The 12,710-nt window shown below is 46.9% G+C and overlaps 1 protein-coding gene across 1 annotated transcript; it reads left to right on the top strand.

Moving 5' to 3' along the window:
* The first annotated feature begins 1,263 nt into the window (after positions 1-1,263).
* LOC111842906 (integrin beta-2-like) lies at positions 1,264-10,081 on the top strand. The gene is made up of 16 exons (XM_072708699.1): positions 1,264-1,411; positions 3,064-3,121; positions 3,361-3,452; positions 3,835-4,027; positions 5,087-5,257; positions 5,467-5,708; positions 5,870-6,028; positions 6,241-6,336; positions 6,714-6,803; positions 6,905-7,039; positions 7,163-7,353; positions 7,520-7,752; positions 7,857-8,073; positions 8,635-8,828; positions 9,060-9,226; positions 9,702-10,081. Exons 1-16 carry the CDS (start codon positions 1,355-1,357, stop codon positions 9,765-9,767), a joined length of 2,361 nt encoding a protein of 786 aa, XP_072564800.1. The 5' UTR covers positions 1,264-1,354; the 3' UTR covers positions 9,768-10,081.
* The last annotated feature ends 2,629 nt before the right edge of the window (positions 10,082-12,710 follow it).

Here is a 12,710-nt window from a genome sequence, read left to right as displayed (position 1 = left end):
GAATGAAGGTATGTTCGGGTGCAGGTTTGTTGTTTTGGGGGGCCCATTCAAATCACTTTGAGCCCCCCACCACTACACACACACACACATCATCACAGAGGATCTCTCCTAGGTTGACAACACCTCAGTGGTAGTAGGCAAATCACAACAGCGCCTCTACTTTCTGAGAAGGCTAAGTAGAGCTAACCTCCCACAGAAGCTGTTGATTAACTTTTACAGATGCACTATAGAGAGCATCTTGACTAACTGCATGACAGCATGGTATACTTTTTGTTGCTGTACACTGGTGCAATAATATCTGTTCTCGTTAATTCTGCTTTGGTTAGAAATAATCTGTTTGAAGATTCAACACTGCATATGCCATCTTTGCAAATGCTTTGACATATTTTGTATGATTATTTAATTTTTATTTTGTTTATTTTGTATTTATAAATGGACCTTGTGGTTGTCATAAAAGTAATTTGTTGTGTTACACAATGACAATAAAGTGCTTGAATCTTGAATGAACCTTGAATTTTGAAGATCTTTTCACCACCAGGACAAAGAACTGCCATCACAGAGGAGGTTTAAGTGCACCATGACCAAGACCTCATGCCATCTCCACAGCTTCTTCCCTGTAGCCGTCCAACTCCTAAATAAACTTGCCTAGTACCTCAGTAATATGTCACCCAGCTGCAACCCATAGCACATGCATTATCATTTCAACTTGCACTAAAATGGCCCTTGCCATTTCTGATGATTAACTTGCACTGTATCTTCTGTAAATTTGTGCACTATGATTTGTATTCCTATTTTTTCTCACACAGTGTTCTGTGGAGTGTTCTGCTGTATGTCTTTAATTTTGTCCTGGACTTCATGTTTGGCACTGGACCACAATTCTGGCATATACCGGCAATTATGTGAGTTCTGCCACTGGTTCTGGTTCTGAAGATAAACCACGACATAAACAAACTGTCACACAGAACGAAAGGGAAAATTATCAAGTTTGTGAGAAGAGATGGAACTTGTGGGTTGACCACAGCAAGCCGCTAAGACCTTCTCTCAGAACTGGAGTAAATTCTGAAGAGGAAACTGTCCAGATGGGGGATACTCATAATCAGGTGCTCTGACAACAGATAGTGAATGATCAAGGCCTCTCCTCCCCAGCGTATTTCAGGAACCCCCCTCCCATTCTCATTCTTATTAAGAACCCTACATGACCTCTCTTACATTGTGGTTCTCTTGCTAGCCACTGCAGACTTTTGATAGGTAAAACTGCGTTGGGGGAGACAAATCGGTGGGACAATAGCCTGCCTGTTACCCCGCCTACTCTTTCCTGTCATGTGAGGATACTTAATGCACTTCGCGGCTTGCCATGTTTGGTAAGTGCTGCGAGTTATCTACCGGAAGACATACTGCTGCCCTGAATGCCGTAAGTACCACACACAGAAATTCAGCTTGAGACTGGCAGCTATTTCCTCAGTTTTGGTGATTTTGATTAGCAAGTACTTTGTTTTTGTGCAATAACAGTGTATGCTAACATGATGTTGCAGGTTAGGACTGTCCTACATTTGCAGTATTTGCCTCATGAAATGAAAATGACTTATTTTTGGAAAGCAAGATGGTTTCAATGTTTATGTGGGACTGATTCCTACTGAAAGAAGGTCTGAGACAGACTTTTGCCAGACTCAATGCCCCCAATAAAAAGGCTTCTCTCTAAGACAGGGGTGGGCAATCTTACCCAGAAAGAACCGTTGTGTGTGCCAGTTTTTGCTGAAACTTTTTCATTAGATAACTAATTAGAAGACTGATTGTCTGAAGAATCTTTATACCTGGATTTGAACAGCTGACCTAAAAGTCATCCCAAAAACCAGCATACACACTGACCTTGTGTGAACAAGACTGCCTATCCTTGCTCTAAGAGTTTAAATACTTCAGTATTTTTCACGCAGGATTTCTGTCCTTAATTCCTACGTGTGCTTGTATGCTCTGGGGTTCGTTAGCTTTATATTATATTATATGAGGTTGCAAACATGACATGATTACAGGGGTGGTTCTGGGTGTTGAACAATATCATTGAATAAGGATACATGATAACATATTTATGGGAGTGGCTGCTTGTTATGGTCACCTCAGGAGACACCCTGAGGTAACCTATGAGACCTGCGTGTTACTGTAAGTTATTGAATAAATTGTGAGTCTCTTTATATTAAAATATATCTGCTTTTCTGTTGGAAATTAGTTTTGTTCAAAACCCCAGTTTGGTCTCATCTTCAGTGTTCCAAAAGGGGAAGTGTTGCAAGACTTTTGACAAGACAACACAATGTAAAAGTTTCAAAATGAGGAAGACCCACAAATTAGCAAAAAGGCTGATGTCTGGATGACCATTTAAGGTGACATCTATCATGAGGTCCATCTTCTGATGGTTGGTCAGAGATTCTTACACCTAGAGGAACATCACTGTTTCCTGAGATATGTATAAACACATGGCATCTACCCCAGCAGCAATGTCAACATAGGTGTGCTGAGCATCAGGGAGCTAAAAGCCAGCCAGATGATGCAGTGCTCACTTTCAGTTTTCTTATTTTCTTTCAAAAGGCTCTGCCTTTTGCCAGGCCACAGTTGCAAATAAGCAACCCGTTCTTAATCTGTCTTGCCTGGTTAAATAAAGGTAAACAAAAAATAAAAATAAAATAAAAGAGAACATCCGGCTTCTCAGGTTTCCAACTGATGCTTCTAAAACAGTAGCCCCCAGCTTCAAACTGTGCTGTGTGTTGCAGCTGAGATGCGGCAATTTCATGGGCCTGCATGCTGCCTTTGAAGTGGTCGGCTCACTCATGTGCTCGTGTTGTCCAATCACATAGCATCACAGTGTGAATTTCCACTGAAATACTTTCATATAATTTGTCCAAACCAATCCTGCCGCTCAGGAAAGGATGGGCTAAACTGTATCATAATACTTCACTGGCATGAAGAAATTAGGGTTACCGGCTGTGGTGTTTTCTAAGGATCTGATGTTGCCATGCTTTGGGTATTTTGGGAAGATTTTGGGATTAATGGCGACATTCTCTTTCCTTTTAACAGGAAATGGGGACGGGGGTCATGTTGACTGTTGTCTTTTTGCTACTGACCGTTAGAAATGGTAAGTACAGTCAGGGGTGGGTTTTCTGTTGTTTCACAAAGAACCCATGTACATTCCCCCTTCTGCCCCCAGCAGTGTAGTGACTGCTTTTGGTCAACAAAACACTGCCACTAGGTGCAGTATGAGTCTTATTCCAATACTCAGAGCTACCTTGAATTTGGAATATAGAATATGCTTAAGAACCCCACACAGACACACACAGTCACATAACAGTGTTGTGTGTGTCTTCTCACCCCCAGCCCAGTCCCAGGAAAGCTGTGTGAAGACTGTCGTCAGGTCGTGTGCAGAATGTATCAAGTCTGGACCCTACTGTGCCTGGTGCAAGCTGCTGGTAAAGAGCACCTTCATCTGGCCACATTGCATCTCCTGCACATACCGACCCGCGGCTCCTCATACCAATGCCAGAACCTGATCCCGTTAAGCTGGCCTGAATTCAGGGAGCTTAGGGGCAGAAAACCAAAACTTCTTGGGTAACAAAATACAAAATGAGTGCATTTTTATACATGCCATCTTGGAAAAAGGAAGTAAACCAGCTGGAAAGGTGTATGAGTGCCAGAACTATTCATTTCTGGGGGAGTCTGATGGCATCACACCTGAGGAAACACTGTTCTATATGCAGATCTATTTGCAGAAGAGCTATTGTCCATCGATAGACTTAGCATGGACCTTCCATCATGAAGCCACTAGCACTGATGCCTCTGTGTTCCTGGCAGAACTTCACCAAGTCCGGCGAGCAGGAGGCAGTGCGCTGTGATGTCATCAGCGTGCTGCGTGAGCGTGGCTGCGGAGATGCTGACATCATCTCCCCACGGGGGAATCACCAGTACATAAAGAACTTGCCACTGACAGGAGGGTCTAACCCTGTGCAGATACAACCGCAAGAAGTGAAGCTGAACCTCCGACCAAGTGCGTATCCAGCCAGAGCTCCATCCACCCAAATATATTCTTATGTTTATTCCTAGATCCATATCAGTAAAATGTCACTGTAGAGGGTAGGAATTGGGGGCTTTGGGTGGGGATGCTGTAAAGTGCTTTGAGACAATGTAATGTTGTGAGAACGCGCTATACAAAATAAATGGAATTGAATTAAGAACATAAGAACATAAGAACTATACAAACAAGAGGAGGCCATTCGGCCCATCGAGCTCGCTTGGGGAGAACTTAACTAATAGCTCAGAGTTGTTAAAATCTTATCTAGCTCTGATTTAAAGGAACCCAAGGATTCAGCTTGCACTACGTTATCAGGAAGACTATTCCAAACTCTGACTACACGCTGTGTAAAGAAGTGCTTCCTTAAATCCAGTTTGAAATGTTCTCCCGCTAATTTCCACCTATGGCCACGAGTTCTTGTATTTGAACTAATGCTGAAGTAACTATTCAGTTGAACAGCATCCAAACCTGTTAGAATCTTATAGACCTGGATCATGTCCCCCCTCAGTCTCCTTTGCTTGAGGCTGAACAGATTTAGCTCAACTAACCTTTCCTCGTATGACATTCCTCTAAGACCAGGAATCATTCTTGTGGTTCTAAATGCACCTTTCTCAAAGGCCGCAATATCCTTTTTAAGATATGGTGACCAAACCTGCACACAATATTCTAGGTGAGGTCTCACCAAGGAATTGTATAATCTTAGCATTACCTCCCTTGACTTAAACTCCACACACCTGGAGATATACCCCAACATCCTATTGGCCTTTTTTATTGCTTCCCCGTCTGGCGAGAATGAGACATGGAAGCATCAACATACACACCAAGGTCTTTCTCATAATCAGCTACCTTTATTTCAGTAGGTCCCATAAAATACCTGTACTTTATATTTCTGCTCCCTACATGGAGTACCTTACATTTGTCTATGTTAAATTTCATCTGCCAGGTGTCGGCCCAGTCAACAGGATTGAATTTAAAAATGGCTAAAAGCAAACAAACAGGCTTTCAGAATCAGACTTATTTTTCTTGATTTTCCAGATCAGCCTTGGACCTTCACCTTCAAGTTCAAACGGGCAGAGGGTTACCCAGTAGACCTGTACTATCTCATGGACCTCTCCTATTCCATGAACGACGACCTGCAGAACGTGAAAAGTCTGGGGAAGGACCTTCTGAAGGCCCTGCGGCAAATCACCAAACAATCACGTATAGGTGAGTGTAGAGGAAAGGACTCATCATATTTGTTTCATAGACTCTTAATGGAGACCTGTTCTTCTACATCAAGGGATGACATGACCAGGCTATTCAGCCAGTGTGTCTCCTGCCCAGCACTATGTGATATCAAAAATAAAGCGGATTGGTCAGGGTTGTCATGCTGAGGTCAAATGGCGGGGTAACACATATGTCTGTTTGTGCTGCAGGGTTTGGCTCATTTGTGGACAAGGTCGTGCTCCCATACACGAGCACCAACCCCAAGAGAGTGCAGAAACCCTGCCCTGATAATGAGCGCTTCTGCCAGCCGGCATTCGGCTACAAGCATGTGCTAAGCATGACAGACAATGAGATTCTGTTCAATAAAAGAGTCTCGGAACAGGCCATTTCCGGAAACCTGGATGTCCCCGAGGGGGGGCTGGATGCCATCATGCAGGCTGCAGTTTGTGGGGTGGGAGCCTCAAGACACAGGGTGGCTGGGGGGGTTTGGCCTCCTCAGACATTCCTCGGTGCTGGAAGCCCAAAAAGGCAGCATGCTGGCTTCCAGTTTGTTGTCTACTCCCTTATGTGTGTGCCCCCCCCCCCCCCCATAACACTTCCTGTCATCAACAGGACAAGATTGGCTGGGGTAACAGCACCCGGCTGCTGGTGTTCACTACTGATGCTGGATTCCACATGGCGGGAGATGGCAAGCTGGCAGCCATCTTGGAACCTAACGACGGGCGCTGCCACCTGGATGCCAAAATGCTGTACTCGAAAAGCAGTGAGATGGTGAGGAGGAGGGGCACAAGGGGGTGTTCCTTTGGGGGCTCTGTCAAACGTCACCATCTGAATGCACTTGCTGTCCTGTGTGATGCTTCAGAATTAGTGTCTAGCTGCAAGGTCAAGCTCACTCTTAAATTCAAGCACCTGGTTGCTTCTGTTGCCCCCCTGGCCAAGCCGATAGACTCCAGATGAGCCTAACCAGCCTGGTCTGTTCCTAGGATTACCCCTCTGTCGGTCAAGTCATGCAGAAGCTGGTGGAAAACAATATCCAGCCAATCTTCGCCGTCACCAAGGACGTGGAACCAGTGTACAGGGCAAGGCTACCGTCTGGTCACTGAAAGCACAGGAGCATACATGCAGCTTGGCTCTCTATAATGCCTTGTGACTGCTATGCGATTAACTGTTAGCTGGGCTCTACAGGAGTGGGAAAAGCACAATGAGAAGTGTAAACATGTTGCTGATAAAAGGGAAACAGATGGAATTGGATAGTGGGAGAGTCACATGGTTTCTGACAGTCACATACTATACACAAGCCAAAGGACAGAGTGTAAAAAAGTGAGCCCAGGCTGCTCGAATAAAGTAAAAACCCACATTTTACCATGATTGATCCTTCGCCGTGATAAAATGAAACAAATCAGCAAGTACATGAAGAGGGATATTTCATGATATTATATTTTTTGCCTTAATACAGAGACTGAAAGACATCATTCCCAAATCAGAGGTCGGTGTGTTGACTTCCGATTCAAGCAATGTGATCAGTCTGATCCAGAACGCATACCGGGTGAGCACCGGTGCCCCTCTCGGGCCATCCAGCTGTGCGCTCTGCGCTCTCTATGTGTGCTCTGTCATCTACATGCTGTTGTCCCCTTCGTATCTTCACAGAACCTTTCATCTAATGTGATTGTGACTCATGATGATCTTCCCGATCATGTGACCGTCATGTACACATCAAACTGTCCTAATGGGGATCTGCCCAGCATCAGAGGGACATGTGACAATGTGGGGATTGGGAAGGAGGTTGGTACCAAGTGCTGCTGTCAGGTCAGAGCTGTGGGAGCTGGGATCCACAGTGGCCCGCTTCCCAGATGGCTGTGAGTTTGGGTGTGGCCCTGTGCTCTGACGGCTGTGCTGTGTGTGCAGGTCGAGTTCAATGTGACTGTCACAGCCCACAAGTGTTTGAATGAGCAGAGCTTCCTGATCGGACCTCTGGGCTTCAGGGAGAAGATCAGGGTCAACCTGACGACTAGGTGTGAGTGCGAGTGTGACGACAGGAAGGACAGCAATCACCAACACTGCAATTCACAAGGTCAAGTCAGCTGTGGTACCTGCAGGTGAGTCTGCAGCTCAGATCCAGCGTTCTCCCGGTGCACATTAGCAACTGATCTTCTCTTAGTTAAAGTCAACATGTTGACAGCAACAGAATATGTGCATTTTTGGCACATCTGAAATTAAAGGTCTGCTGCTCTTTGCGTTTCTGGGGGTCTGTCCTTCTTAAAGCTGCAACAAGGGCTTTGTGGGGCAGAAATGCGAGTGCAAGATCGGCGATAAGAGTGAGGCAGAGCTGCGACAGGCGTGCATGCCCGTCAACGGCTCCATGTGCTCGGGCCAGGGTGAGTGCGTGTGCGGCGTGTGCCACTGCTCTCCTGGTGAGGATGGCCGCAGCATCTACGGCAGATTCTGTGAGTGTGACGACAGAAGCTGCCCACTCTCCCGGGGGCAACCATGCGGAGGTAGGGTGCCCCCTGCTGACCCTTCGTTACACTTTGTTACACTCTAAGCCCCCTAAGCGTTCCTAAACGTTCCCTGTTTTCTGTGCCATTCCACCCCCTATCAGGACAGGGCCGGTGCTCATGTGGAACATGCAACTGTAACCCTGGGTATGAGGGCGATGCCTGCGACTGCAGGAAGTCAGATAACAGGTGCCGGACAGGCAATAAGGTCTGCTATGGGCGCGGCAACTGTGTGTGCGACGTCTGCAATTGTACCGTGGGCTACACGCGGCCGTTCTGTGAGACCTGCCCCGGCTGCCCGGCGCTCTGCGAGAGAGTGGCGTAAGCATGTTCTCGAAAAAAAAAACCCTAACACTAATGCTAATGTTAACTCTAATCCTAACCCTAACAGTCCTTGAGCATGCATTTGCATGATTCTGGTGTGGAATCAGTCACATTAATGATTTTGACTTTCTGACTTTGATATAATCACATACATACGCATTGGTTTAGCAGCCTTTCTCGACTTATCTAATTGCCTGTCAGACTCATTTCTGAGAAACTCGCAGTCACTCTGAATGAGCTTCTGCAAACCAGATTGTTGCTTCAGCTGGATGTTGTGAACACAGCAGAATTTGCAATATGACACCACAGAAAGGGTCCGGATGCTTTTGCAAGGTGTTCTACATTAAGAAGCACATTGATGCCGTCGTTGGGCCCCTGAGCCCAACCTTGCACCGTGATCAAGGTTGCTCTCACACCAAAGGGGATGAATAAAGTATCTCTGTTCTATTCCCTAAGGGATCATGACTCCCTGAGGCTGTGCTCTTTGGGGTCCTCATGCCTTGGGCAGTGCAGGTGCAGGCCAGCCCTGTGTATAATGTTGCTTCCTTGATATTTCAGGAGCTGTGTCGAGTGCCATATGGATGAGCGGAAGGGGAACTGCTTGGTCTGCCAGGGTGTGACCTATAGGGAGGAACCAGACCTGAAGGAGCAGCGGCTCTGCAAGCGCAGGGGGACCGACGGTTGCCAGATGATCTACAGCACCAAACAGCTGCAGGGTGTTGAGCAGTATGAAGTCATCTTTAGGAATAAAGGTCTGTGGTGCTGTGGAAACATTACCGTTTCACACATGCTGGGCGACAGCGCTACGTAGCTCACAGCAGGTTCACCTCCAGCCACATTTGAGGGGGCAGTGTGTGTGTGTGGCTCAGTGGTTTAGGAAACTGTGCCTGTGAGCGGAAGGTAGCTGGTTCAAATTCTAAGGTTTGCAGAGAGATTTCACCTTTGCATGTTCCAGGGACTAGCTGACTCTGTCTGCATTTCAGAGTGCCCAGAGCCCCCTGATCTCCGCCTTATCATTGGAGGGACCTTCTCTGGGGTGGCCCTAATCGGGATCCTTCTACTGCTGGCCCTCAAAGCTTTCATACACATGAGGGACCTCAAGGAGTTCAGGAGATTTGAAAACGAGCAGAAGAAGTCCAAATGGAGCAAAGTGAGTGTCCTTCTGGGGTGACAGCAGTGAGGCACAGGGCTGTTGGGGGTGGGTTGAATCATTCTGATTCAAGTATGTATTGCTTAGTTTCAAAATGGTAGACAGCAGCAACCTCCACATCAGCTCTTCCTGACATGAATAAAAAAAAAAAGAATACATGATGCAAATAAAACCAAAATAGACATGAGAGGGATAAACAAACCCCCAGGAAATACCATGTGCTCATCTGGTACTGGAAATGACCCCACGTCCTTTTCATGTCATCTTTTAGTTGGAAATGCTTTGGGCAGACCCTTTAAATGTTCAGACACAGAATTTTAAGCATCTTAAGAAAAGAGATTAAGATAAAATTATGTATAACTAGTAATCTGTCCCACGAGAAACCGCCAGGGCTTGGTGAGCCAGAGGAACCATGAAGCCAGACGCACAAGATTGTTTGTTTTCATTGCTGTCTCTTTCGCTTGTCCTTTGGCAGGCAGACAACCCGCTGTTCAAGACTGCAACAACCACCGTGCAGAACCCAAACTTCGGGGGGGACTGATGTGCGCAGTGTCAGACCTTACAGTATGGTGAGGTTTAGTGCAGTGCTGTCCCAGACAACACAAGGTCAGCTCAGAGTAGGTTGTAGTCATGGCCTGTGGATGACTAACTGTACACCAGACTGCAATCTTTGTTATTTTTACTCTTCCTACAAGTCTGTTTGCTGTGATAAATGCTCATGCTAGTACCTCTCAGCTTTGGAAATGCTGTATTGCTAATGGTCCTGCTCTCTTTTGTGCCACTTTGTCAATGTGGGGTCAGAATATGTAAATTATAAGATCCTCTATTTGCAAAAACATTAAATGGATTGAGCCAGTTGTGTGTCGTGTTTGTTGCATTCTCCTTATTGGGCAGTTAGCCTACCCATCTGCCAGCAGCCTAGTAGCGTTATCAGCATTCACAGTTTACACACAACTTCTGCCAAATGTGTATCCCAGGAAGCAGCAGGATTTCTTCCTGGGATGGCCTGAGAGGAGCTTATCAAGAAGGTCTCTACAGCACCTGGAGAGATGGGTTCCTCTGCACATGAGGAATGTAGCTAAACAGGGGCAGCCAGGAAGCAAGATAGGAAGTGTCCCCAGTTATGTAAGGGGGGAGGGGGAGGTGCTGATCTGTGAGGAATTACTTAGAAACAGAAAAGGTGAGTTTGAATAATGTACTGGGAGAGGGAGAGTAGGGGGTGAGAGAGAGAGAGAAAGAGAGAGAGAGGGAGGGAGAGAGAGAGAGAAGGGAAGAGAGGGAGACGGAGGCACGACCGAGGACAGCAGCATCCCTTACAGAGGTAGGTGAGCTTCATGTTGACAGGTTATTTCCAGGCCTTTTTCAATTAAATTGTATGTTGGCACCTTCCAACTGATCTTAATTCACACTTATGGGGGTAAGTTCTCAGTTTTATCTAACTTTGGTGAACCTTTCTGAAGGGGTACTTGTGTTGGGGGGCACCTGCTGACCATAATGGTAGGGCTGGGGGGGGGGGGGGTGGCACCTGCTGACTGTGACTGTAGGGCTGCAGGTGGACACCTGCATTCTGTGACCATAGGGAGAAAGCTGGGGTATTCAAGACACTTAATCAGAAAGCGATCCTAGTTCAGATTGAGGAGGTGGGCTTGGTAAACCAGCATAGTGTTAGTTAGGCTAATTCCGTGTTAGGTGAACAAGAGAAGGAGTTGGGTCACTCTGTGGGAAAGGCTGAGCATTTCTATGAATGCCTGTGCTGTGGGCGATGCCCTTCTTCACCAAATTGTTATAGGAAAAGAGAAAGTGAAAGGCTTCTGGAAAAATCGACCTGAACAAAGTAGGAAAATTGCAAAGACAAACACTTGGCAGCACAAGGTCTGTGGGCTGGGGCCCTTTCAAAGCAAGAGTGAAACGAAACAGGAAGCAGGGGGGGTGAATATGTATGCCCCTCTCTATTCCTCACAGCCCTCTGGTAACTTATAACTGGCAGGAAATCAGTCCAGGGGCCAAAGGGCAGGCAGCTGACATACAACATGAAGGGCTCCTTTCTGAGACAGACGGGGAGATTCCCAGTGTCTTAGCACGCATTTTGAAAAAGCTTAAGCCTTGGTGGATACCTAGAATCCTTCCAGCATCTGAGACCCTCACAGCAACAATCCCTACCTGTCATGGGGATGGTGGTGACACACACCAGCATGCAGAACGCCCACACTTACCATATATGGGCATGGAAGTGACAGGTGTGGCAGGTGATCAGTCAGCGAGACTAGCCGTGAAGTTCAGTCTGCGTGATCCTCCAGCCGCCAGCCACTTGCCTCCATCGCAGTGCTCCCCCCATGCAGCAGGTGAGTCCTGCCTGGCCCGCTTCAGTCCCAGGTCCGACCCACTTTCGCAGGTAATGAGCAGCTTTACATTAAACCATGCTTGAAGGAAGAGTAATATTCGATTAAATTTCATTTACATCGATAGCAAAAGCAATATAATGCAATGAGTACAGAGACGTGAAATAAATGTGGAGAAGTGCACGGTAGATCAAACGACAGCAACAGACAGCATGGACAGGTTTATACATGGGAAGCTTCTTGGCTTTGATTGTAATTCCTTGGCTTCGATCTGCTGTAATACCATACCCACTCTCTTTCATGTGGGAGAGCACCTCAGCCGAGCTCCATACAGCTGCATGGCACACTCGCAGAGGCTCAGTGCTGCCAGGGCAGCTGGAGTTAGGCCATGCTAGAGCTACAGCAGCTAGGATGACCTTTCTACCAGAAAGGCACCTGAGCGACTGCTATGTGTTCAGAGCTGGAGGAGGAATGGGAGGGGGGGTGGGCCCACGCACTGCTGAAATGGTTTCCTCAAAAAAAACATCATCCCAGCAGAGGAACATTAGGCAGGATCAGATGTGTCTGCTAGCTGGTGTGTGCTATGCTAATCGCTAACCTCATATCCAGAAAGATCAGTGCACTGCTACCTTTGTACTCTGCCTTTATCGTGCTTTCCATAAATCAGATTTATTTCCATGTTGCCACAGTGACAGCCACAAAAGGTAACCTTTGCTAATCATCCTATTGCTAATTCACCCGCAATGGGCCCACTCAATCTCCCAAAGCCATAATCCACTATCATTAGACCTCTGGGCAGTTGTGTAAGCTGATAGCGATAAGCAGGGCAATAAAAGAGCTTCTGCGAAGTGCCTTGTAGTACGGCTGTGGCAGTGCTCACAATGTTCGCATGGAGGATCAGTTCTTAGAGCAGAACCACACAAACAGCGGCTGCCTGCTTATCATGCTGAAGCGCCAACTGAGCTTCACTGCCCTCATGGGGGGTCGGGTTCTTGATCAGAAAGGAGGGAGGAACATAGGCACAGAGGCCAGCTGCCCTGCACCATCCGCCAGGAGCCAGGCACCGTAACGACAGTCCCCCGCACGTTCAAATATTTGGTCAACACTGAAGGAGACATGTCAGATGACTTTTACTGTCGTAAGCC

Source organism: Paramormyrops kingsleyae, unplaced genomic scaffold, assembly GCF_048594095.1.
Source record: "Paramormyrops kingsleyae isolate MSU_618 unplaced genomic scaffold, PKINGS_0.4 ups232, whole genome shotgun sequence".
Lineage (NCBI taxonomy): Eukaryota > Metazoa > Chordata > Actinopteri > Osteoglossiformes > Mormyridae > Paramormyrops > Paramormyrops kingsleyae.
This window is presented reverse-complemented; position numbering and strand designations above follow the sequence as displayed.

Coding starts and splice junctions, on each gene's coding strand:
- LOC111842906 (XM_072708699.1), top strand. CDS start 1,355: ATGTTTGGTAAGTGCTGCGAGTTATCTACCGGAAGACATACTGCTGCC. Junction 3,122..3,360: donor GCTACTGACCGTTAGAAATG/GTAAGTACAGTC, acceptor TCTCACCCCCAG/CCCAGTCCCAGGAAAGCTGT. Junction 4,028..5,086: donor GAAGCTGAACCTCCGACCAA/GTGCGTATCCAG, acceptor TTGATTTTCCAG/ATCAGCCTTGGACCTTCACC.